This window comes from Pelophylax lessonae (assembly GCF_965119305.1).
Source record: "Pelophylax lessonae genome assembly, chromosome: 3".
Taxonomy (NCBI): Eukaryota; Metazoa; Chordata; class Amphibia; order Anura; family Ranidae; genus Pelophylax; species Pelophylax lessonae.
The window spans coordinates 96,847,967-96,875,225 of NC_138770.1; the positions used below are offsets into that span (position 1 = coordinate 96,847,967).

General features: G+C 43.6%; 1 protein-coding gene across 2 annotated transcripts in view; it reads right to left on the reverse strand.

Annotated features, from left to right (window-relative positions):
- Positions 1-2,474: 2,474 nt before the first annotated feature.
- Positions 2,475-27,259, reverse strand: part of BLK (BLK proto-oncogene, Src family tyrosine kinase) — a 144,051-nt gene continuing 119,266 nt past the window's right edge. For both annotated transcript variants that reach the window (XM_082249654.1, XM_082249655.1), the window contains one exon: positions 2,475-2,852. In XM_082249654.1, coding sequence (XP_082105780.1) covers positions 2,650-2,852 — 203 coding nt within the window. In that variant the 3' untranslated portion in view covers positions 2,475-2,649. The remainder of the gene's footprint in view (positions 2,853-27,259) is intronic.

A 27,259-nucleotide genomic window follows, 5' to 3' on the forward strand; every position in this document is an offset into this window, starting at 1 on the left:
CCTACCCGTAATGCTAAGACCACCCTGAGTAACACCTACCCGTAATGCTAAGACCACCCTGAGTAACACCTACCCGTAATGCTAAGACCAAACTGAGTAACACCCACCTGTAATGCTAAGACCACCCTGAGTAACACCCACCTATAATGCTGAGCCCACCCTGAGTAACCATTCTGAGCCTCCATGAATAGAATAACTGAAATCAAGTGAATAAAAGGGGCAGGCACAGTCAGGAGGAAAATGCTAGATGATACTGGGCTGAAAACAAGACACAACGTTGCTACCTTTTTCTCAGTCTAATCAAGCTGGGTGTGTTCATTGGTGCTTGAGCTATTGGCCACTGTAAGCCTTGTAGAATATGGATTTTGAAGAAATGCCAACACTTTGGTAGAATCCACAAGCAGATATTTTATTTAATAAAGGCAAACACATAAAATTCACACAAAGGGCAAATGTGTTTTGAGCATTAGGCCTTATTCATGGCCGATTAGGGCCTAATGGCCGAAACGCGTTTGCCCTCTGTGAATTTTATGCATTGTTCTATTTATTAAAGGCTATCTGCTTGTGGATTCTACTGAAGTGACTGCATTTTTTGAAGATGATGCTGGTCATCCTCCAGCCAGAAAATGAAATGGGCTGCATCTGAGCACTTCCTGTTATGGGGTGACAACTGTCTCCCCTCTGTGCTATTACTATACTGTGTACACCGGAAGTATCTGTTTGGATTTTATTTATTTATTGCCCCCTCAGCCACTTGCAATTCCACCCACCTTTCAAGAAAAAAACATATCCATCACATAAAGATATTTTATTTATTATTATTTGCTGGCTTACATACAATATTAATAAAATGTGCCAAAATAGTGGGCAGCCCGCCGCCCTTCTAAAGCTTTGCAGCATGAGGTCACAGCCTAGGTGGGGGATCCGCTGATCACCCTTTATATTTAAAGAGGCTGTATAGGCAAGAATTTAAAAAAAAAAAAAAGCACAAGTAGATTGCTAAGGGTTAAGCTCGTGGACAGTGTGCAGTTTACTCATTAGTACCTCTTTTATTTGGTTAAAGTGGTTGTAAACCTCAGACATGAAATATGAACAAAGCATATCCCTCTATAATGTGTCCTTGTTTCAATTAGGAGCACTAAGTGTCGTTTCTGTCTGCTGCTTTGTTCCTCTGCATGAGTCACTTCTGACAACTTTTCCTAACACCAAGAGGAAAAAAATTGACAGGGGAGGGATCTCCAGCACACAGACTGTGATTGACAGCCTCAGTTCTGTTCCTGTGTACTGTGTAAAGGGCGAGTCCCTTCCCTCTAATCAGATCTCCTCACTGAGCTCTGCAGTGTGTAAATTCAGCTCTCCGCCCCTTGAAAGTTCTGACAAGCTCTATAAATTATGCACTTTGAACGGCTATAGAGAGAACAGAGTTGCAGATAATTGGGTACAACTTATGTAAGAAAATGTGTTTATTCTCTGTATATTAACTGAGGCCAGTCACTTTACTGATTATATGCAAGAATTTACAACCACTTTAACTCTGGGCTCCCAATTCCTAATTCGATCCCGTCTATAATTTTTTAAAATATTTTTAGGCTGGTCATGTGACCTGCAGGGTACTCTTTGGATTTTCTCCAAAGGTGGGAGGTCTTTGGTGATGCAGAAACTTGCATTGACCGGAGGACTCCAGGGCCAGTATCTGCCCCATTACACAGGGTGTCATGTTGGCGCCCCCTCTGGCTACAGGTCCATGATGCCCTGCGCTCACTGGATGTCCTCTGGGTGTCATTCAACCAGAAGACTGAGGACATCTAGAGGCAGAAAGAAGTTAGTGCAGGGTACAGCTCCATAGAGGAGAAAAGAATTGTAAAAATAGCTGCTTTTTTGTTTGAAAAGGCATCCAGGGGAACCTATTTTTAAAAAGCCATTTTTCCCAAAGTTTAGACTTTAGGCATCTCCTCATACCCCTTTCTCACCAGTATTCTGGCCTTTGGCAACAATAGGCTGCAATTCATTGAGCCAGTAGGAGTATGTCGATGAGGATCTCTAACTTTTCTGGCCTTCATACTTATCTGATAAGCGATCCATGTTGTATCTAATTTCAGACAATAGAGCAGCAGCAGCCAGGTATTCAGGAGCCGATCACTTGAATGGGTTGCGCTTGGTGGCGGTACTGCCTGCGAACGTGACTTGTATAAAATTTGCCATGGCAGTGGGTACTAGCATGGCCACCAACCATGTTAACCTGAGGCTGGGTGGTCAGAGGTGGTTAAAATGCAGCTCAACTGCCTATTTTTACCGCCCCCTGGCCACCTGTGTAAGCGAGGCCTTAGGGTTTCTGTAGGCATTATGCTAGCAATCAGGTTCAACCCTGTAAAAAATATTTTGCAACATTGATTAAAAAATGGCGTATGAGAAGTTCACAAACCAATGAGATGATTACTGAGGATGGGGATGAGCACATATTATAAGACCACACTAGCCCAGCATGTAGTTGTGCACATCACCATCAAAGTTGAGTCCTAATCTTGATATTTTGTTCCCGAAATCACATGATGAGGAAGCCAAATTGTTCAAATCCTCATTGCTTTCATCCATAAGGCCATTAATACATTTCTACTCATTAATCTGTAAAACTAGGTAAAGACAAATATCTCAAGGCTCGTCTTCATACTGCTTCTCTGTGGCCGTACCAAAATCTTCCAAGACGGACTGCAGGTACTCAAAGGTTGGCCTCTCCTCCAGCTTCTCTCGCCAACATTTCAGCATGATCTCATAAAGTTCTGTGGAGCAGTTCTCCGGGCAGGGCATGCGGTAACCTTGATCTAGGAGCTGTATGACTTCTGGGTTGGACATACCTGAGGAAAGAAAGAAAATGAGTGAGGAATCTCAATGAAGAACCTGAGCAGATGTAGAAGCATTAGCATCCCTATGGCTTTTGGCAGCCTAAAATTTTTCCTTTAATGATGATGGCAAGGTTAAAAAATGTGGGCTTGGCTAGGTAGAACAGTTATTGACATTTCCTCAAAAATTGGAAGACACTTTGGGGGGGAAAAAATTGTGGTGCTCCCTGAGAGCTGGAACATTCTGTTGGCCAAAATGGGGGGACTTTCTTACATAAAGAGCGACACTTGGCAAATATGCCAGGCCAACTGTATATATCATGTGGAGGACAAAAGAAAACAAAATGATAGCGCGGCATACAATGTTTAGAAACTGCCGATGCTCAGAAACTGACATATGCCATACGTTGGTGGCAGCGTCGTATGGCATACTTCAGGAGCAGCGGAAAGTTTTTACACACACAGAGTGTGTAAATCTGAGCAGCTGAGTGTTGACCGTCAGGTGGAAAGGAATTGGGTGACTGTACAGCTGCCTAATCGATTCCACACACCTATGGTACGTTCACACCTCCCTGGGCTCCGCTGTTCCACCTGCTGACGCGGGACCAGAATGGCAGTGCTGCTGGCTAGAGGGGAGGGAGACCAAGAAACCGTGTAGGCAGGTAGTGGTTAATGCTGCCAAAGCCAAGAGGCAAAAAGTTAACTTGTTCTTTTCTTGGTTGGTTTTCTGCTGGGCTCTGCCCCCTCCATGTGCTCATAAATTTGGGAAGGAGGCTCTGCCTGAGTGAGTTCAAGCCATGTGGGAAAAAGGAAAGGCTGTCAACTGAAGATGTAATCCGTTCAGCCAAGCAACCATCCGGGGGAGAGGAACCTGTATGGGAAACTGCTGAGGGGCTGCTGAGCCATTCAGGTTCAGGAAAAAATAAATTCAGGGGCATAAAAGAGAGAGAATCTGTCACAACAATGTAGAATTAAATAGGGGGTGTTTGGTCCCCTATGTGATAAAAAAAAAAAAAGTTTTAGTAAAAAAGAGGAAAAGTTACACCCAGGCACTTTAAAACCCTATAAAACTGAGCTGCTGAGTCACTAATGAGAGGGAGAGCTGACATTCTTAAAGAGGTTGTAAACTCCGCTAAAATTTTTTTATTTTTTTTACACCCTGAAAGATAAACACATAATAATTATGAAATACTTACCTTACTTACCTAGCCCCCATCGTGCCGTCCGCTCACCTCTACTGGACATGTCGCCCGTCTTCCGGGATCGCGGCATCCGGCCATCTGATTGGCCAGAGCCGCGGTGACGTCACTCCCGCGCACGCGCGCGGGAGCCGACAGTCACGGCACGGGTCTCTGAAGAAACGGCACCAGCGGCCGTTCCTTCAGAGCGCATGCGCCAGTGACGTCACTGGATGCATGTAAGGTAAATATCTCCTAAACGGTACATGTTTAGGAGATATTTACAGTACCTATAGGTAAGCCTTATTATAGGCTTACCTATAGGTAAAAGTGTCAGAGGAGGGTTTACTTCCTCTTTAATCACTGCTGTGAGGGAGGAACATAGGGAGATGAGCTGGAGAGAAAATAATTTGAACAATGCATGTGCGTTGTGTTGTGCTGCAGTGCGGGTGCTTTGTCCAGTCCTCTAACAGTGTGCTGGGGTGCCATCCAGAATTAATGTTCTGCGTGGTAACGTATGGTAACATTTGGGTTTACTGCACAGTAATGCAATACAAATTTTTTTAATACTAACATATTGCGTGGCTCTGTGGATATCTCAGGGACCATACTTGAGCCACCCCTATATTTACTAAGTTGACCACTACTGCTCGAGGGTGTTGGAGACAGCTTTAGAAACAGGACTTACCCTTTAAGTCAGATGATAATCCCTTACCACCCCTTGCAAAAAGTATGGAATTACAACTCTTGGAAAATATTAATTCAATTGTTTAATTGTGTAGAAAAAAAACGAATCACAGACATGTCTCAAAACTATTTCAGCCTTCTGGCTTTAAGGAACACTTAAAAAAAAAAAAAAGAAGGAGAACTGTAGTCACCTGCAACTGTTTTTGCAGAGAAAAGAAATATAAAATCACTAAAATCTGTAAATAAATATAGAAATATAAAATCACTAAATTCTGTAATAAATAAACATTACAGTACACCACTGGTACTTTGTAGCACCACTTCTGGCTTTTATAACAGCTTGAATTCTCTGAGACATGGATTTATCTATCCACAAACTATATTCTTCATCAATCCAATTTTTTCTTATTACAGTTGCCAGATCAGCTTTTCAGGTTGGAGCTTTGTCATGGACCATTTTCTTAAATTTCCACCATAAATTTTCAATTAGATTGAGGCTCGGACTATTTGCAGACTAGGGATGATCGAACGGTTCGGGTCGACCATCGGTTCGACCCGAACATTGGGTGTTCGAGGTTCGGCCGAATTTAGAACATTTTGCCCAAAAAGTTCGGAATTCGGCAACCAGAACCGACCAAAATGCAATAGTTCAGGAAATGGACTTTAAAAGCCCGTGATTGGACCAGAACCATTAGCAAAAGCCAATTGAGGGGGCAGGAGAATGCTGGGAATGTGATTGGAGTGACTAGGGGGTCCATAGTCCAATCATTAGTGAATACGCCCCCCAGTATATAAGATTGCCCCCGCCAAATTCCTAGCATTGTAATACAGGACATGGAAGAGAGTGGAAGCAGTTCTGTTAATTTTACTTTAAAAGTGTCATTTAGCAATTATTAGTGTGAGGAAAGGGATAGCTAGTGTAGTTAGAGTGCTCCTTTACACTTTAGTTAGCTTCAAAAATTTAGTTTCTGTAGGGAAAGTGTGAAGTGTCAGGGTGACCGTAATGTAGTGTAGGGTTAACTGACTGCTATGGCAGGGTGACCAAACCCTTCCATATCAGGGTGACCGTAATGTAGTGTAGGGTGAACTGACAGTGACTGCTATGGCAGGGTGACCAAACCCTTCCATATCAGGGTGACCGCTATAGAGAAAAGCTAGTTTCTCTCAAGTCACTTTCGCTGCAGTAATATGGCTTCGCCCCTGTCAGCTTGCTTTTTGGCTGCAGGCGTCTATAGGGATTTTTTGAGCACATGTTTGGAGTCAGGCATGACATCTGAACATGTGTATAGGGGGTATATATACACACCCATGTATGTATATATACACCTGCACATATATAGGTGTGAAAGGAGCAGAAAAAACGACCTGCGCTAATGAAATAATTAACACCAATATAGTTACGCTCCTATCACACCTATATATGTCTAAGTGTATAATACATATAAGTATGTGTGTATATACACCCGTATACACAAGTTCAGATGGTTTGCCTGCCTCCAAAGAACCCCAAAAAATGCCCAAAAAAACGCTAGCGTCAAAAAAAAAAAACCGCCCAGGTGTGTTGTTGCAGGAATTTTTTTGGGGTTTTTGGAGGCAGGCAAAACATCTGAACTTGTGTACACACACATACTTATATGTATTTTACACTTAGACATATATAGGTGTTATAGGAGAATAACCATATTAGTGTAAATGATTTCATTAGCGCAAGCATATATTTCTGCTACTATAACACCTATATATGTCGAGGTGTATATATACATATAAGTATGTGTGTATATATACCCTGTATACACAAGTTCAGATGTTTTGCCTGCCTCCAAAGAACCCAAAAAAATGCCCAAAAAAAACACTAGCGTCAAAAAAAAAAAAAAACGCCCAGGTGTGTTGTTGCAGGCATTTTTTGGGGGTTTTTGGAGGCAGGCAAAACATCTGAACTTGTGTATACGGGTATATATACACACATACTTATATGTATTTACACACCTAGACATATATAGGTGTGATAGTAGCAGAAATATATGCTTGCGCTAATGAAATCATTTACACTAATATGGTTATGCTCCTATAACACCTATATATGTCTAAGTGTAAAATACATATAAGTATGTGTGTGTACACAAGTTCAGATGTTTTGCCTGCCTCCAAAAACACCCAAAAAATGCCTGCAACAACACACCTGGGCGTTTTGTTTTTTTTTTGACGCTAGCGTTTTATATATACCACTATACACAAGTTCAGATGTTTTTCCTGCCTCCAAAGAACCCAAAAAATGCCCAAAAAAACGCTTGCTACTAAACCGGCAAGGTGTGAAAATCGAGAAACCACTAACCTGTTCTATAAGTGACCTAATACAATATTTTTTTTTTATGGTTCTGTACATGCTACAGAGCTGAAACTTCACAGGTACACTTTTTAGACCCCCCAGATACTAAATTCAAATTTTTTTTTTTTTTTTTCAATAATTGGCTCTCTATCAAAAATGACAATTTATAAGAACTTTTTTTGTGTGATTAATAGTCCCTGGGGTATGACCCAGAGCCCTAGGCACTTTTTAGGGGCATTTATTGGGTTTTAGGGCTTCAAAATTGTGTTTTTTGATTACCGAAGTTCGGGTCCCATTGATTTCAATGGGGTTCTGAAATCCAGGCCGAACTTTCGGGAAGTTCGGATGTTCTGGCCGAACCGAACTTTTGAAAAGTTCAATCGTCCCTATTGCAGACCATGCCATGGACATTATATGTTTTTCTTGAAGGAAACCTTTTACAGATTTCGCCCTATGGCAAGATGCATTATCATCCTGAAAAATGATGTCATCATCACCAAACATCCTTTTATTTGATGGAATAAGAAAAGTGTCCAAAATCTTATGCATTTATTGAAGAATGAATGACAGTCATCTCCCCCGTATCTTTACCTGACATACAACCCCATACCATCAATGATTGAGGAAACTTTCATCTCCCCGTACCTTTACCTGACATACAACCCCATGTCATCAATGATTGAGGAAACTTGCATTTTTTTTTTCTGTCTTCATATATTTCATTGGAACGACACCAAACAAAAGTTGCAGCATCATCACCCTGCCCAATGCAGATTCGGGATTAATCACTGAATATCACTTCCATCCAGTCATCCACAACCCATGATTGCTTTTCTTTAGCCCATTGTAATCTTGTTTTGCTTTTTTTGGTTTTCGTTTCGCATCTCTGTGTTTTCCTTTAGGCGATATCTTACAGTTCAGTCACAGACATGGATTCCAGTTTCTGACCATTTGTTTTGTTGTGCATTTTCTGTTTTTAAGGCATATTTTTCTATCTTGACGCTTTAATGTCTTCCCTGGTATACCGGTACTCTTCCCTTAACAATCTTCCCATTTGATTTGTACTTGTCCAGATTTTAGACACAGCTGACTGGGGACAACCAACATCTTCTGCAACATTCTGTGATGATTTACCTTCTTGAAGAAGTTTTAAAATCCTCTCCTTTGTTTCAGCTGACATCTCTCGCGTTGGCACCATGATTCATGCCAATACGGTTGCTGTGACAGCTCACCAAGGTGTGCAAGCACCCTTTTTTAACTGCAGACTAATTAGCAGATGTAATCTGATGCAGATGTTTGTTTTAGAACTGCAAAATACATGGCGATTCCATATTTTTCTCAGAATTGAGGGATTCCATATTTCTTTCCTCTGCTTGATCTGCAAAAACAGTTACGATTGACTACAGTTTTCTTTCTTTTTTTCTTTTTTTTTTTAAGTGTTTCGTGAAGCCAGAAGGTTGGAATGTTACATGAAAAAAGTTTTGAGGCATGCCTGTGATTAGTTTTTTTTCTACACAATTATCAATTGAATGAACATTTTCCAGTGGTGATTCCATACTTTTTGCCAGGAGTTATAGTAACACGGGAAACCACAATCAGATTGGCACAGAGAGGAGATCATTTTTTAATCAATGTATTAGCAACCGCTAAGACTGCATTCACAACTGAGTTGCGCAACGCTATTTTTGGCGCCTTTTTTGGCACGTTTGTCGCACGACAGTATAGGGCAGCCCATTCACTTGACTTGGCTTCCCCATGCATTTTGGGTAGAGTGTTGGTTTTTTTGCGGAACTTGTTGCGCAACAAAACACGGGACTGCTACCTGTGTTTGGGGTGCCACACCACAAGCATGACGTGTGTTTTCATGCATTTATTGCCAAAAGCACAGACAGAATTGCGCATTTCTGGCCATGTTCTCGGAATGTTTAAGTGTGAATGCAGCCTTTAGTTTTTCCAGCTCTCAGGCAGGACTGCTTAATGGTGGCCACACCATCAATTCCATTAGATGATCGATGTGCATTTTAATCAAAACAATCAAATCCTTGAACGATCAGTTTGCCATATCTTCCATTCTGATCGATAGACTCAATTTCAATCAGGATTCGATCAGTCAGGCTAGATTATCAATCACTTTGCAACAATTGGCAGCACTGAGATACATAGTTCATGAATACAATGGCATTTTGATCAATCAGATTATGAGATTACATGAAAAAAACAGAGATTTGATCAATAACTTACAATTGTAAGTTATGATTGTATCTTAGTCAATGATCAAGATCCACCTATAGATTCATTTCTCCTACTGGGAAAGATCGATCAGGAAAGAAATCAATCATTTATCCAAGCGCGCGTAACCACCATAAGAGGTTTTTACTTAACCACTTCTGGACCGGAAGATTTTCCCCCTTAATGACCAAGCCATTTTTTGCGATTCGGCACTGCACTATTTTAACAGACAATTGCACGATTGAGCGATGCTGTACCCAAAAAAAATGTATGTTCTTTTTTTTCACACAAATAAAGCTTTCTTTTGGTGATATTTGATCACCTGTGCGATTTTTTTTTTTTTTGCGCTATAAACATAAAAAGAACCACATTTCTGAAAAAAAAACAATATTTTTTACTTTCTGCTTTATAACATTTCCCCCAAAAAATGTAAAAATCTAAATTTTTAATCATTTTAGGCCAATTTGTATTCTGCTACATAGTTTTGATTAATAAAAATCCCAATAAGTGTATTTTGATTGGTTTGCGCAAAATGTATCACGTCTACAAACTAGGGGAAAGATTTATGTCATGTTATTTATTTATTTATTTATTCATTTATTTATTTTACTAGTAATGGTGGCGATCAGCAATTTTTAGCGGTACTGCGACATTGCGGCTGACAGATCGGACACCTAACTGATATTTTTGACACTTTTGGGGGAACCAGTGACATTACTACAGTAATCAGTACTAAAAATATGCACTGTTACTGGACTAATGACATTGGTAGGGAAGGGGTTAACACCAGGGGCGATCAAAGGCTTAAATGTGTCCCTAGGGGCAGTGCCGGGAGAAGGTCATCCAGTGCTCAGGGCAAAGATGCTAAGCTGTGCCTCCCCCCCCCCTCCCTTGGGATTAGGGTCAAGGCGCCCCCCATCCCTGCAATAAACCATTGCGCCCAGGTCAACCGTCCCTCCTTCCCACCCCTTGTCCCGGCCCTGCCTAGGGGGTGCTTTCCAACTGTGTGGAACACAGGATTCCTGTGTCTATAACCAACAGAACAGTGGTCTGCCGTGTTTACAATGACAGACCGCCATTCTGTCTCCACGAGGATCGACCTTGGGTGCCCGGCCGCAATCGCAGCCGCCCGACCAGCTGATCAGCTTCCCCTGTGGCGAATTGGCGCGCGGCCCTGCTAGGGGTCCCGCAAAGTGACGTACAGTTACGTTGTTTCACAGGACAGAGCTGACGCGCCGTTGCGGGCAGTCACTAAGAGTCTAACGACCGCCCGTCTGCATTGCACTGCGGATTGGCGGCCGCTGTAGGCAAAGCGATGTACTGGAATGTCGCTGCCTACCTCCAGGTTTTGGGCATGAGGGGATGAGAAACTGAGAGATCATTACACATAGTAAGGCACATATTTAACCCCTTAATTGCCCTTAGATGTTAACCGTTTTCCAGCCAGTGTCCGTAGTACAGTGACAGTGTATATTTTAGGCACTGATTAATGGCACTATTAATGGCACTGGTGATGTCAGTGGCAGTTAGTCAATTCCCCTCAGCATCAGTTAGTGTCAGACTGGCCACCGCAATATCGCAGTCCCATTATAAGATGTTCATCGCTGCCATTAGTAGTATAAAAAAATACATTTTTTATACAAAATTTGAAGCAGAATACATTTTAGGCAAAATTATTAAGAAATTTGATTTTTTTACATTTTTTTATTGGATATATTTTATAGCAGAAAGTAAAAAAATATAGTTTGTTTTTTTTTCAAACTTTTTAGTCTTTTTTTTTTATTTATGTCACAAATAGTAAAAAAAAAACTCAATGATGATCAAATACCACCAAAAGAAAGCTCTATTATATTCCTGTGAAAAAAAAAATGATCAAAATGTATTTTGCGTACAGTGTTGCATGACCGCTAGTTAAAGTAGCACGGTATGAATAGCAAAAATAGCTGAGTGTATATCATAGTATTAGTATTTCTTATCATAGTATTGTATATCATATCATAGTATTGTATATCATAGTATACTAGTATTGTGAACAATTTTGTGCATGTGGAGAATAAGGGTCTGCAATAACTCGTGTGAGACAGTCCTCCTTCCTTCCACTAGGGGTCACTAGTGATTGGACAAACACGTGCTGCGTGTAAACTGACTGTCATTTAAAAAGTGTAAATAGTTTTGATATTGGGTGGGAAAAGTTGAAGAGATACAATTTTTTTTTACAGAATGTAAAGATTTTCATTTCATTTTCAAATATACATTTTCCTGCCTTTATCTAAAGTCAAACATTTACTAGCGGGACAAATATTCAGACTACTTACTACACAAAAGTACAGAAAATTCACACAACACATAATATAAAGCAGAAGGTTGCTCTAAAATTCATGTCACTGCTATAATTAGAAGCTAACCCTTTAAGAACACAAGGGGATGTAGCTCAGTGGTAGAGCGCATGCTTTGCATGTATGAGGCCCCGGGTTCAATCCCCGGCATCTCCATGTTTTGAAAGTTAATACTTGCTGAGCAATGGTGATCATGTTTACTCGATTCAAAATAAAACATGTAAGGATCCGAAAGATGACTGTTTGTCCCCTTATTGCTGGTGCAACCACCCTTGATGGACCGCCACATGTGCAGATGTGCCGAACTGAAATCTAAAGTTGCATGACATGTGAAATGCCATGTAGCTGTATGAGACTTGTTCCAATTAAAACTACTGAAGTCGCTGCGAGTCAAAGTCGCAGGACAGGCAAAATGACATGTAGCTCTGTGAGACTCAAAGTCGCAGAACATGTGAAATGCCATGTATCTCTGTGAGACTCACAGTCACAGGACATGTGAAATGCCATGTAGCTATATGAGAGTTGTTCCAATTGAAACTACTGATGTTGCTGCGACCCAAAGTTGCAGGACATGCGAAATGACATGTAACTCTGTGAGACCCAAAGTCGCAGGACATAAGAAATGCCATGTATCTCTATGAGAGTTGTTCCAATTGAAACTACCGATGTTGTTGTGAAGCAGTGGTGTACTGCCAGCAGATTGGGTGCAAGTCTCTGTGCCACTCATTGCTATACCATCATCCCTCTCAATGCTGGTATTTGAGAGGGCATGAGGTATAGTAGGGTTAGAGATCACAGATGAGGAGCAGGGTAGGCTTGTTTTGACTTGGTGCCTATTTCAGGGGCTGTTGCCAACGGACTGCATGGCAGGTCATCATATGCCTTGTCAAGCATGTGGTGCCCAAGCGTCTTGTGTTCTGGCCAAGCTTGATCTGCTTTAGACGGATGTTGCAAACAGCAACGCTGCGGTCTACTGCACATGTACTGAAAAAAGCCCACACTAATGAACCTTTGGGAGTCCGCGGGGAGTTTGCAGCACCCTGCACCTGTGGAGCTCTGTGCTGTGATGCAATAGGTTTGCTACTGCTATGGAGGCCCCTGGAGTACATCCTGCCTCATTGGAGTTGTGCCTCCTCCATCCTATCAGGCACCCAAGTACAGTCACTGACCTCATCATCCCCTCCCTCCTCATCAGGGGACACACAAGGGGATGTAGCTCAGTGGTAGAGTGCATGCTTTGCATGTATGAGGCCCCGGGTGCAATTCCCAGCATCTCCATGTTCTGAAAGTTGATACTTACTTGCTGAGCAATGGTAATCATGTTGATTCAAGGGAAAAAAAAAACTCATAAGCTCCTTTCACAGTTCTGTGACTTGCAAGACCCAAAGTTGCAGGACATGCAAAATGCCACAGATCTCTGTGAGACCAAAAGTCACAGGACATGCAAAATGCCATGGATTTCTCTGAGACCCAAAGTCGTAAGACATGTGAAATGCCATGTTGCTTTGTGAGACCCAATGTCATGTAGTGTATCTCTATGTATCTCTATGAGAGCCGTTCCAATTGAAACTACTGAAGTAGCTGTGACTTCAGAAAAGTTCCCTGCACTACTTTGATCCGACTTTTACATGACTTCAATGGTATAGTAGCTTGCTCCGATGGCAAAAAGCCCAGGAGGCACTCATCGCTCTAGTAGAATGCGCCTTGACTGGAAAAGGAGGAATCCAACCCTTCAGTGAATAGGCCTGTACCACCGTCTGTCTGATCCATCTGGAAATGGTTGCAGCAGACACAGCCAGTCCCTTACTAGGTCCATCCATAAGGACAAAAAGAGCATCCGATTTTCTGAAGGACGCAGTGGTCTCTAAGTAAACCCTGATAGCCCGGATCACATCAAAGGATTGTAAAGCATATTCCTTAGGATGCTGAGGTTTAGGGCAAAGGAAAGGCAGTACAATGTCTTCATTTAAATGAAAATCAGAAACCACCTTAGGAAGGAATGACTTATTAGGTCGAAGTACCACTTTATCAACGCCGCCAATTAAGATACCCTGCGGGCAGAAGTGATCGCCACCAAGAAGGCAACCATCTGAGACAAAGCAAGCAGCAAAATCTCCAGAATTTTCTCAAAAGGAGGCTTTTGAAGAACAGACAGCACCAAATTGAGATCCCATGGCTGTAACGGGGATCGCTGCGGAGGCGCGAAATAGTGCACACCTTGAATAAACGTCCGGAAAAATGGCGTGCGTGGCTAATGGGCATTGAAAATAGATAGCCAAAGCCGAAACTTGGCCTTTGATAGTACCCAAGGCCAACCGCTGTTCAACCCCTTTCTGTAGAAAAACCAAAACCCTGGCGATTGAAAACAAGCGAGGGTGTACTTTCAGCGATTCGCACCATGAAATGTATGATTTCCACGTGCGATGATAGATCTTCCAAGAAGTCAACTTCCTAGCTTTCATGAGAGTGTGGATTACAGACTCAGAGAGACCCCTATCTCTCAACGCCTGACTTTCAACGGCCATGCCATTAAAGCCATCGACTTTAAAGCAGGATGGAAGATCAGACCTTGAAACAACAGATCTTCCCTGAGAGGAAGCCTCCAAAGGGTAGCGGTGGCCAATCTTATGAGGTCTATGTACCAAGACCGACGAGGCCAGTCTGGAGCCACTAGAATGATCGGAATGTTTTCCACCTCAACCCTTTGCAGAAAATGGGGATGTAGCTCAGTGGTAGAGCGCATGCTTCGCATGTATGAGGCCCCGGGTTCAATCCCTGGCATCTCCATGTTTTGGAAGATGATGCTCACTTACTGACCAATGGTAATCATGTTGATTCAATTACAAAAAAAAGATCTCATAGGCTCCTTTCACATTTCTGCAACTTAGGATCTGACTTGTGAGACCCAAAGTTGAAGAACATGCAAAACAACAGGCAGCTCTTTAGGACCTCAAATCACAGGACATGTGAAATGCCATGAATCTCTATGAGAGTTGTTCCAATTAAAACTACTGAAGTTGCTGTGACTCACAGTCGCAGGACACATGTTATTCCATGTATCTATGTGAGCCTCAAAGTCGCAGGACATGGGAAAATGCCATGTAGCTTTCCATGATCTGCAGAATGTCACTTGGCTCGAGTCGCTGTGCGCTAATATATATTATATGATATGGATAGAAGTTGGTAAAAGTAGAAAAAAAATAGGATGGTAAAAGTTTGAGATAAATTTTGAAATTCTGAAGACATGCAATGAACATTTTCCTGCCTCTGTGAGACACAAAGTCACAGGACATGCGAAATGCCATGCAGCTCTGCATTTCGTGGCTTGTCCTTTAAATTCAGGAAATTATATATATATTTTTTTTTTTTTTTTTTTTTCCCATCACAAGGGGCTGTAGCTCAGTGGTAGAGCGCATGCTTTGCATGTATGAGGCCCCAGTTCGATCCCTGGCATCTCCATGTTTTGAAAAATGATGCTTACTTGCTGACCAATGGTAATCATGTTCATTCAATCAAAAAAAAAAAAAAAAAAATCTCATAGGCTCCTTTCACATTTCTGACTTGTGAGACCCAAAGTCGCAGGACATACGAAATGCCATGTATCTCTATGAGAGTTGTTCCAATTGAAACTACCGATGTTGCTGTGAAGCGGTGGTGTACTGACAGCAGATTGGGTGCAAGTCTCTGTGCCACTCATTGCTATACCATCATCCCTCTCAATGCTGGTATTTGAGAAGGCATGAGGTATAGTATGGTTAGAGATCACAGATGAGGAGCAGGGTAGGCTTGTTTTGACTTGCTGCCTATTTCAGGGGCTGTTGCCAACGGACTGCAGGGCAGGTCATCATATGCCTTGTCAAGCAAGTGGTGCCCAAGCGTCTGGTGTTCTGGCCAAGCTTGATCTGCTTTAGACGGATGTTGCAAACAGCAACGCTGCGGTCTACTGCACATGTGCTGAAAAAAGCCCACACTAATGAACCTTTGGGAGTCCGCGGGGAGTTTGCAGCACCCTGCACCTGTGGAGCTCTGTGCTGTGACGCAATAGGTTTGCTACTGCTATGGAGGCCCCTGGAGTACATCCTGCCTCATTGGAGTTGTGCCTCCTCCTCCTCCTCATCCGCCTCCTCCTCATCTGCCTCCTCCATCCTATCAGGCACCCAAGTACAGTCACTGACCTCATCATCCCCTCCCCCCTCGTTAGATAGATAGATAGCCAAAGCCGAAACTTGGCCTTTGATAGTACCCAAGGCCAACCGCTGTTCAACCCCTTTCTGTAGAAAAACCAAAACCCTGGCGATTGAAAACAAGCAAGGGTGTACTTTCAGCAATTCGCACCATGAAATGTATGATTTCCACGTGCGATGATAGCTCTTTCAAGAAGTCAACTTCCTAGCTTTCAAGAGAGTGTGGTTTACAGACTCAGAGAGACCCCTATCTCTCAAAGCCTGACTTTCAACGGCCATGCCATTAAAGCCATCGACTTTAAAGCAGGATGGAAGATCAGACCTTGAAACAACAGATCTTCCCTGAGAGGAAGTCTCCAAGGGGTACCGGTGGCCAATGTTATGAGGTCTATGTACCAAGACCGACGAGGCCAGTCTGGAGTCACCAGAATGATCGGAATGTTTTCCACCTCAACCATTTGCAGAAAATGGGGATGTAGCTCAGTGGTAGAGCGCATGCTTCGCATGTATGAGGCCCCGGGTTCAATCCCCGGCATCTCCATGTTTTGAAAAATGATGCTTACGTGCTGACCAATGGCCACGGCCTATTGATGCATGTCCAGCATGTCACTGACACTATGATCTAATAGTTCAGGTGACTCCTCCGTGCATGATGGTGGTGCGACAGAAGGCAAAATGCCATGGATTTCTCCGAGTCCCAAAGTCGTAAGACATGTGAAATGCCATGTTGCTTTGTGAGACCCAATGTCATGTACTTTATCTCTTTGAGAGCCGTTCCAATTGAAACTACTGAAGTAGCTGTGACTTCAGAAAAGGTCCCTGCACTACTTTGATCTGACTTTTACACGACTTCAATGGCATGTCCTGCGACCAAAAGTCGTAGGACATGCAAAATGCCATGGATTTCTGTGAGACCAAAAGTCGCAGGACATGCGAAACGCTATGCAGCTCTCTGAGACCCAAAGTCGTAAGACACGTGAAATGCCATGTTGCTTTGTGAGACCCAATGTCATGTAGTGTATCTCTATGTATCTCTATAAAAGCCGTTCCAATTGAAACTACTGAAGTAGCTGTGACTTCAGAAAAGGTCCCTGCACTACTTTGATCCGACTTTTACATGACTTCAATGGTATAGTAGCTTGCCCCGATAGCAAAAAGCCCAGGAGGCACTCAGCGTTCTAGTAGAATGCGCCTTGACTGGAAAAGGAGGAATCTGACCCTTCAGTGAATAGGCCTGTACCACCGTCTGTCTGATCCATCTGGAAATGGTTGCAGCAGACACAGCCAGTCCCTTACTAGGTCCATCCATAAGGACAAAAGAGCATCCGATTTTCTGAAGGATGCAGTGGTCTCTAAGTAAACCCTGATAGCCCGGATCACATCAAAAGATTGTAAAGCATATTCCTTAGGATGCTGAGGTTTAGGGCAAAGGAAAGGCAGTACAATATCTTTATTTAAATGAAAATCAGAAACCCCCTTAGGAAGGAATGACTGATTAGGTCGAAGTGGCACTTTATCAACGCTGCCAATTCAGATACCCTGCGGGCAGAAGTGATCGCCACCAAGAAGGCAACCATCTGAGACAAAGCAAGCAGCGAAATCTCCTGAATTTTCTCAAAAGGAGGCTTTTGAAGAACAGACAGCACCAAATTGAGATCCCATGGCTGTAACGGGGATCGCTGCGGAGGCGCAAAATAGTGCACACCTTGAATAAACGTCTGGAAAAAAGGGCGTGCATGGCTAATGGGCGTTGAAAATAGATAGCCAAAGCCGAAACTTGGCCTTTGATAGTACCCAAGGCCAACCGCTGTTCAACCCCTTTCTGTAGAAAAACCAAAACCCTGGCGATTGAAAACAAGCGAGGGTGTACTTTCAGCGATTCGCACCATGAAATGTATGATTTCCACGTGCGATGATAGATCTTTCAAGAAGTCAACTTCCTAGCTTTCAAGAGAGTGTGGATTACAGACTCAGAGAGACCCCTATCTCTCAATGCCTGACTTTCAACTGCCATGCCGTTAAAGCCATAGACTTTAAAGCAGGATGGAAAATCAGACCTTGAAACAACAGATCTTCCCTGAGAGGAAGCCTCCAAGGGGTACCGGTGGCCAATCCTATGAGTTCTATGTACCAAGACTGACGAGGCCAGTCTGGAGCCACTAGAATGATCGGAATGTTTTTCACCTCAACCCTTTGCAGAAAATGGAGATGTAGCTCAGTGGTAGAGCGCATGCTTTACATTTATGAGGCCCCGGGTTCAATTCCCGGCCTCTCCATGTTTTGGAAGATGATGCTCACTTACTGACCAATGGCAATCATGATTCAATTAAAAAAAAAAGATCTCATGGGCTCCTTTCACATTTCTGCAACTTAGTATCTGACTTGTGAGACCCAAAGTTGAAGAACATGCAAAACGACAGGCAGCTCTTTAGGACCTCAAATCACAGGACATGTGAAATGCCATGAATCTCTATGAGAGTTGTTCCAATTAAATCTACTGAAGTTGCTGTGACTCACAGTCGCAGGACACATGTTATTCCATGTATCTATGTGAGCCTCAAAGTCGCAGGACATGGGAAAATGCCATGTAGCTTTCCATGATCTGCAGAATGTCACTTGGCTCGAGTCGCTGTGTGCTAATATATATTATATGATATGGATAGAAGTTGGTAAAAGTAGAAAAAAAATAGGATGGTAAAAGTTTGAGATAAATTTTGAAATTCTGAAGACATGCAATGAACATTTTCCTGCCTCCGTGAGACACAAAGTCACAGGACATGCGAAATGCCATGCAGCTCTGCATTTCGTGGCTTGTCCTTTAAATTCAGGAAATCATATTATTATTTTTCCCATCACAAGGGGATGTAGCTCAGTGGTAGAGCGCATGCTTTGCATGTATGAGGCCCCGGGTTCAATCCCTGGCATCTCCATGTTTTGAAAAATGATGCTTACTTGCTGACCAATGGTAATCATGTTCATTCAATCAAAACAAAAAAAAAAATCTCATAGGCTCTTTTCACATTTCTGACTTGTGAGACCCAAAGTCGCAGGACATACGAAATGCCATGTATCTCTTTGAGAGTTGTTCCAATTGAAATTACCGATGTTGCTGGGAAGCGGTGGTGTACTGACAGCAGATTGGGTGCAAGTCTCTGTGCCACTCATTGCTATACCATCATCCCTCTCGATGCTGGTATTTGAGAAGGCATGAGGTATAGTAGGGTTAGAGATCACAGATGAGGAGCAGGGTAGGCTTGTTTTGACTTGGTGCCTATTTCAGGGGCTGTTGCCAACGGACTGCATGGCAGGTCATCATATGCCTTGTCAAGCTTGTGGTGCCCAAGCGTCTGGTGTTCTGGCAAAGCTTGATCTGCTTTAGATGGATGTTGCAAACAGCAACGCTGCGGTCTACTGCACATGTACTGAAAAAAGCCCACACTAATGAACCTTTGGGAGTCCGCGGGGAGTTTGCAGCACCCTGCACCTGTGGAGCTCTGTGCTGTGACGCAATAGGTTTGCTACTGCTATGGAGGCCCCTGGAGTACATCCTGCCTCATTGGAGTTGTGCCGCCTCCTCCTCCTCATGCGCCTCCTCCATCCTATCAGGCGCCCAAGTACAGTCACTGACCTCATCATCCCCTCCCTCCTCATCAGGGACACACAAGGGGATGTAGCTCAGTGGTAGAGCGCATGCTTTGCATGTATGAGGCCCCGGGTGCAATCACCGGCATCTCCATGTTTTGAAAGTTGATACTTACTTGCTGAGCAATGGTAATCAAATTGATTCAAGGAAAAAAAAAAAAATCATAAGCTCCTTTCACAGTTCTGTGACTTGCAAGACCCAAAGTCGCAGGACATGCAAAATGCCACAGATCTCTGTGAGACCAAAAGTCACAGGACATGCAAAATGCCATGGATTTCTCTGATACCCAAAGTCATAAGACACGTGAAATGCCATGTTGCTTTGTGAGACCCAATGTCATGTACAGTATGTCTATGTATCTCTATGAGAGCCGTTCCAATTGAAACTACTGAAGTAGCTGTGACTTCAGAAAAGGTCCCTGCACTACTTTGATCTGACTTTTACATGACTTCAATGGTATAGTAGCTTGCCCCGATGGCAAAAAGCCCAGGAGGCACTCAGCGTTCTAGTAGAATGCGCCTTGACTGGAAAAGGAGGAATCTGACCCTTCAGTGAATAGGCCTGTACCACCGTCTGTCTGATCCATCTGGAAATGGTTGCAGCAGACACAGCCAGTCCCTTACGAGGTCCATCCATAAGGACAAAAAGAGCATCCGATTTTCTGAAGGACGCAGTGGTCTCTAAGTAAACCCTGATAGCCCGGATCACATCAAAAGATTGTAAAGCATACTCCTTAGGATGCTGAGGTTTAGGGCAAAGGAAAGGCAGTACAATGTCTTCATTTAAATGAAAATCAGAAACCACCTTAGAAAGGAATGACTGATTAGGTCGAAGTACCACTTTATCAACGCCTCCAATTCAGATACCCTGCGGGCAGAAGTGATCGCCACCAAGAAGGCAACCATCTGAGACAAAGCAAGCAGCGAAATCTCCTCAATTTTCTCAATAGGAGGCTTTTGAAGAACAGACAGCACCAAATTGAGATCCCATGGCTGTAACGGGGATCGCTGCGGAGGCGCGAAATAGTGCACACCTTGAATAAACGTCTGGAAAAAGGGCGTGCGTGGCTAATGGGCGTTGAAAATAGATAGCCAAAGCCGAAACTTGGCCTTTGATAGTACCCAAGGCCAACCGCTGTTCAACCCCTTTCTGTAGAAAAACCAAAACCCTGGCGATTGAAAACAAGCGAGGGTGTACTTTCAGCGATTCGCACCATAAAATGTATGATTTCCACGTGCGATGATAGATCTTTCAAGAAGTCAACTTCCTAGCTTTCAAGAGAGTGTGGATTACAGACTCAGAGAGACCCCTATCTCTCAACGCCTGACTTTCAATGGCCATGCCATTAAAGCCATCGACTTTAAAGCAGGATGGAAGATCAGACCTTGAAACAACAGATCTTCCCTGAGAGGAAGCCTCCAAGGGGTACCGGTGGCCAATCTTATGAGGTCTATGTACCAAGACCGACGAGGCCAGTCTGGAGCCCCCATAATGATCGGAATGTTTTCCACCTCAACCCTCTGCAGAAAATGGGGATGTAGCTCAGTGGTAGAGCGCATGCTTCGCATGTATGAGGCCCCGGGTTCAATCCCCGGCATCTCCATGTTTTGGAAGATGATGCTCACATACTGACCAATGTCAATCATGATTCAATTAAAAAAAAAAGATCTCATAGGCTCCTTTCACATTTCTGCAACTTAGGATCTGACTTGTGAGACCCAAAGTTGAAGAACATGCAAAACGACAGGCAGCTCTTTAGGACCTCAAATCACAGGACATGTGAAATGCCATGAATCTCTATAAGAGTTGTTCCAATTAAATCTACTGAAGTTGCTGTGACTCACAGTAGCAGGACACATGTCATTCCATGTATCTATGTGAGCCTCAAAGTCGCAGGACATGGGAAATGCCATGTAGCTTTCCATGATCTGCAGAATGTCACTTGGCTCGAGTCGCTGTGCGCTAATATATATTATATGATATGGATAGAAGTTGGTAAAAGTAGAAAAAAAATAGGATAATAAAAGTTTGAGATAAATTTTGAAATTCTGAAGACATGCAATGTACATTTTCCTGCCTCTGTGAGACACAAAGTCACAGGACATGCGAAATGCCATGCAGCTCTGCATTTCGTGGCTTGTCCTTTAAATTCTGGAAATTATATATTTTTTTTTCATCACAAGGGGATGTAGTTCAGTGGTAGAGTGCATGCTTTGCATGTATGAGGCCCTGGGTTCAATCCCTGGCATCTCCATGTTTTGAAAAATGATGCTTACTTGCTGACCAATGGTAATCATGTTCATTCAATCAAAAAAAAAAAAAAATCTCATAGGCTCCTTTCACATTTCTGACTTGTGAGACCCAAAGTCGCAGGACATACGAAATGCCATGTATCGCTATGAGAGTTGTTCCAATTGAAACTACCGATGTTGCTGTGAAGCGGTGGTGTACTGCCAGCAGATTGAGTGCAAGTCTCTGTGCCACTCATTGCTATACCATCATCCCTCTCAATGCTGGTATTTGAGAAGGCATAAGCTATAGTAGGGTTAGAGATCACAGATGAGGAGCAGGGTAGGCTTGTTTTGACTTGCTGCCTATTTCAGGGGCAGTTGCCAACGGACTGCATGGCAGGTCATCATATGCCTTGTCAAGCATGTGGTGCCCAAGCGTCTGGTGTTCTGGCCACGCTTGATCTGCTTTAGACAGATGTTGCAAACAGCAACGCTGCGGTCTACTGCACATGTGCTGAAAAAAGCCCACACTAATGAACCTTTGGGAGTCCGCGGGGAGTTTGCAGCACCCTGCACCTGTGGAGCTCTGTGCTGTGATGCAATAGGTTTGCTACTACTATGGAGGCCCCTGGAGTACATCCTGCCTCATTGGAGTTGTGCCTCCTCCTCCTCCTCATCCGCCTCCTCCTCATCTGCCTCCTCCATCCTATCAGGCGCCAAAGTACAGTCACTGACCTCATCATCCCCTCCCCCCTCGTCAGATAGATAGATAGATAGATAGCCAAAGCCGAAACTTGGCCTTTGATAGTACCCAAGGCCAACCGCTGTTCAACCTCTTTCTGTAGAAAAACCAAAACCCTGGCGATTGAAAACAAGCGAGGGTGTACTTTCAGCGATTCGCACCATGAAATGTATGATTTCCACGTGCGATGATGGCTCTTTCAAGAAGTCAACTTCCTAGCTTTCAAGAGAGTGTGGATTACAGACTCAGAGAGACCCCTATCTCTCAACGCCTGACTTTCAACGGCCATGCCATTAAAGCCATCGACTTTAAAGCAGGATGGAAGATCAGACCTTGAAACAACAGATCTTCCCTCAGAGGAAGTCTCCAAGGGGTACCGGTGGCCAATCTTATGAGGTCTATGTACCAAGACCGACGAGGCCAGTCTGGAGTCACCAGAATGATCGGAATGTTTTCCACCTCAACCATTTGCAGAAAATGGGGATGTAGCTCAGTGGTAGAGCGCATGCTTCGCATGTATGAGGCCCTTGGTTCAATCCCTGGCATCTCCATGTTTTGAAAAATGATGCTTACGTGCTGACCAATGGCCACGGCCTATTGATGCATGTCCAGCATGTCACTGACACTATGATCTAATAGTTCAGGTGACTCCTCCGTGCATGATGGTGGTGCGACAGAAGGCAAAATGCCATGGATTTCTCCGAGTCCCAAAGTCGTAAGACATGTGAAATGCCATGTTGCTTTGTGAGACCCAATGTCATGTACTGTATCTCTTTGAGAGCCGTTCCAATTGAAACTACTGAAGTAGCTGTGACTTCAGAAAAGGTCCCTGCACTACTTTGATCTGACTTTTACACGACTTCAATGGCATGTCCTGCGACCAAAAGTCGTAGGACATGCAAAATGCCATGGATTTCTGTGAGACCAAAAGTCACAGGACATGCGAAACGCTATGCAGCTCTCTGAGACCCAAAGTCGTAAGACACGTGAAATGCCATGTTGCTTTGTGAGACCCAATGTCATGTAGTGTATCTCTATGTATCTCTATAAAAGCCGTTCCAATTGAAACTACTGAAGTAGCTGTGACTTCAGAAAAGGTCCCTGCACTACTTTGATCCGACTTTTACATGACTTCAATGGTATAGTAGCTTGCTCCGATGGCAAAAAGCCCAGGAGGCACTCAGCGCTCTAGTAGAATGCGCCTTGACTGGAAAAGGAGGAATCTGACCCTTCAGTGAATAGGCCTGTACCACCGTCTGTCTGATCCATCTGGAAATGGTTGCAGCAGACACAGCCAGTCCCTTACGAGGTCCATCCATAAGGACAAAAGAGCATCCGATTTTCTGAAGGATGCAGTGGTCTCTAAGTAAACCCTGATAGCCCGGATCACATCAAAAGATTGTAAAGCATATTCCTTAGGATGCTGAGGTTTAGGGCAAAGGAAAGGCAGTACAATATCTTTATTTAAATGAAAATCAGAAACCCCCTTAGGAAGGAATGACTGATTAGGTCGAAGTGGCACTTTATCAACGCTGCCAATTCAGATACCCTGCGGGCAGAAGTGATCGCCACCAAGAAGGCAACCATCTGAGACAAAGCAAGCAGCGAAATCTCCTGAATTTTCTCAAAAGGAGGCTTTTGAAGAACAGACAGCACCAAATTGAGATCCCATGGCTGTAACGGGGATCGCTGCGGAGGCGCAAAATAGTGCACACCTTGAATAAACGTCTGGAAAAAAGGGCGTGCATGGCTAATGGGCGTTGAAAATAGATAGCCAAAGCCGAAACTTGGCCTTTGATAGTACCCAAGGCCAACCGCTGTTCAACCCCTTTCTGTAGAAAAACCAAAACCCTGGCGATTGAAAACAAGCGAGGGTGTACTTTCAGTGATTCGCACCATAAAATGTATGATTTCCACGTGCGATGATAGATCTTTCAAGAAGTCAACTTCCTAGCTTTCAAGAGAGTGTGGATTACAGACTCAGAGAGACCCCTATCTCTCAACGCCTGACTTTCAACTGCCATGCCGTTAAAGCCATCGACTTTAAAGCAGGATGGAAGATCAGACCTTGAAACAACAGATCTTCCCTGAGAGGAAGCCTCCAAGGGGTACCGGTGGCCAATCTTATGAGTTCTATGTACCAAGACCGACGAGGCCAGTCTGGAGTCCCCAGAATGATCGGAATGTTTTCCACCTCAACCATTTGCAGAAAATGGGGATGTAGCTCAGTGGTAGAGCGCATGCGTTACATTTATGAGGCCCCGGGTTCAATCCCCCGCCTCTCCATGTTTTGGAAGATGATGCTCACTTACTGACCAATGGCAATCATGATTCAATTAAAAAAAAAAGATCTCATAGGCTCCTTTCACATTTCTGCAACTTAGGATCTGACTTGTGAGACCCAAAGTTGAAGAACATGCAAAACGACAGGCAGCTCTTTAGGACCTCAAATCACAGGACATGTGAAATGCCATGAATCTCTATGAGAGTTGTTCCAATTAAAACTACTGAAGTTGCTGTGACTCACAGTCGCAGGACACATGTTATTCCATGTATCTATGTGAGCCTCAAAGTCGCAGGACATGGGAAAATGCCATGTAGCTTTCCATGATCTGCAGAATGTCACTTGGCTCGAGTCGCTGTGCGCTAATATATATTATATGATATGGATAGAAGTTGGTAAAAGTAGAAAAAAAATAGGATGGTAAAAGTTTGAGATAAATTTTGAAATTCTGAAGACATGCAATGAACATTTTCCTGCCTCTGTGAGACACAAAGTCACAGGACATGCGAAATGCCATGCAGCTCTGCATTTCGTGGCTTGTCCTTTAAATTCAGGAAATTATATATATTTTTTGTTTACCATCATAAGGGGATGTAGCTCAGTGGTAGAGCGCATGCTTTGCATGTATGAGGCCCCGGGTTCAATCCCCGGCATTTCCATGTTTTGAAAAATGATGCTTACTTGCTGACCAATGGTAATCATGTTCATTCAATCAAAAAAAAAAAAAAAAAATCTCATAGGCTCCTTTCACATTTCTGACTTGTGAGACCCAAAGTCGCAGGACATACGAAATGCCATGTATCTCTATGAGAGTTGTTCCAATTGAAACTACCGATGTTGCTGTGAAGCGGTGGTGTACTGACAGCAGATTGAGTGCAAGTCTCTGTGCCACTCATTGCTATACCATCATCCCTCTCGATGCTGGTATTTGAGAAGGCATAAGCTATAGTAGGGTTAGAGATCACAGATGAGGAGCAGGGTAGGCTTGTTTTGACTTGCTGCCTATTTCAGGGGCTGTTGCCAACGGACTGCATGGCAGGTCATCATATGCCTTGTCAAGCATGTGGTGCCCAAGCGTCTGGTGTTCTGGCCAAGCTTGATCTGCTTTAGACAGATGTTGCAAACAGCAATGCTGCGGTCTACTGCACATGTGCTGAAAAAAGCCCACACTAATGAACCTTTGGGAGTCCGCGGGGAGTTTGCAGCACCCTGCACCTGTGGAGCTCTGTGCTGTGATGCAATAGGTTTGCTACTACTATGGAGGCCCCTGGAGTACATCCTGCCTCATTGGAGTTGTGCCTCCTCCTCCTCCTCATCCGCCTCCTCCATCCTATCAGGCGCCCAAGTACAGTCACTGACCTCATCATCCCCTCCCCCCTCGTTAGATAGATAGATAGATAGATAGATAGATAGATAGATAGATAGATAGATAGATAGATAGATAGATAGATAGATAGATAGATAGCCAAAGCCGAAACTTGGCCTTTGATAGTACCCAAGGCCAACCGCTGTTCAACCCCTTTCTGTAGAAAAACCAAAACCCTGGCGATTGAAAACAAGCGAGGGTGTACTTTCAGCGATTCGCACCATAAAATGTATGATTTCCACGTGCGATGATAGATCTTTCAAGAAGTCAACTTCCTAGCTTTCAAGAGAGTGTGAATTACAGACTCAGAGAGACCCCTATCTCTCAACGCCTGACTTTCAACGGCCATGCCGTTAAAGCCATCGAATTTAAAGCAGGATGGAAGATCAGACTTTGAAACAACAGATCTTCCCTGAGAGGAAGCCTCCAAGGGGTACCGGTGGCCAATGTTATGAGGTCTATGTACCAAGACCGACGAGGCCAGTCTGGAGTCACCAGAATGATCCGAATGTTTTCCACCTCAACCATTTGCAGAAAATGGGGATGTAGCTCAGTGGTAGAGCGCATGCTTCGCATGTATGAGGCCCTTGGTTCAATCCCCGGCATCTCCATGTTTTGAAAAATGATGTTTACTTGCTGACCAATGGCCACGGCCTTTTGATGCATGTCCAGCATGTCACTGACACTATGATCTAATAGTTCAGGTGACTCCTCCGTGCATGATGGTGGTGCGACAGAAGGCAAAATGCCATGGATTTCTCCGAGTCCCAAAGTCGTAAGACATGTGAAATGCCATGTTGCTTTGTGAGACCCAATGTCATGTACAGTATCTCTATGTATCTCTATGAGAGCCGTTCCAATTGAAACTACTGAAGTAGCTGTGACTTCAGAAAAGGTCCCTGCACTACTTTGATCTGACTTTTACACGACTTCAATGGCATGTCCTGCGACCAAAAGTCGTAGGACATGCAAAATGCCATGGATTTCTGTGAGATCAAATGTCGCAGGACATGCGAAACGCTATGCAGCTCTCTGAGACCCAAAGTCGTAAGACACGTGAAATGCCATGTTGCTTTGTGAGACCCAATGTCATGTACTGTATCTCTATGTATCTCTATAAAAGCCGTTCCAATTGAAACTACTGAAGTAGCTGTGACTTCAGAAAAGTTCCCTGCACTACTTTGATCTGACTTTTACATGACTTCAATGGTATAGT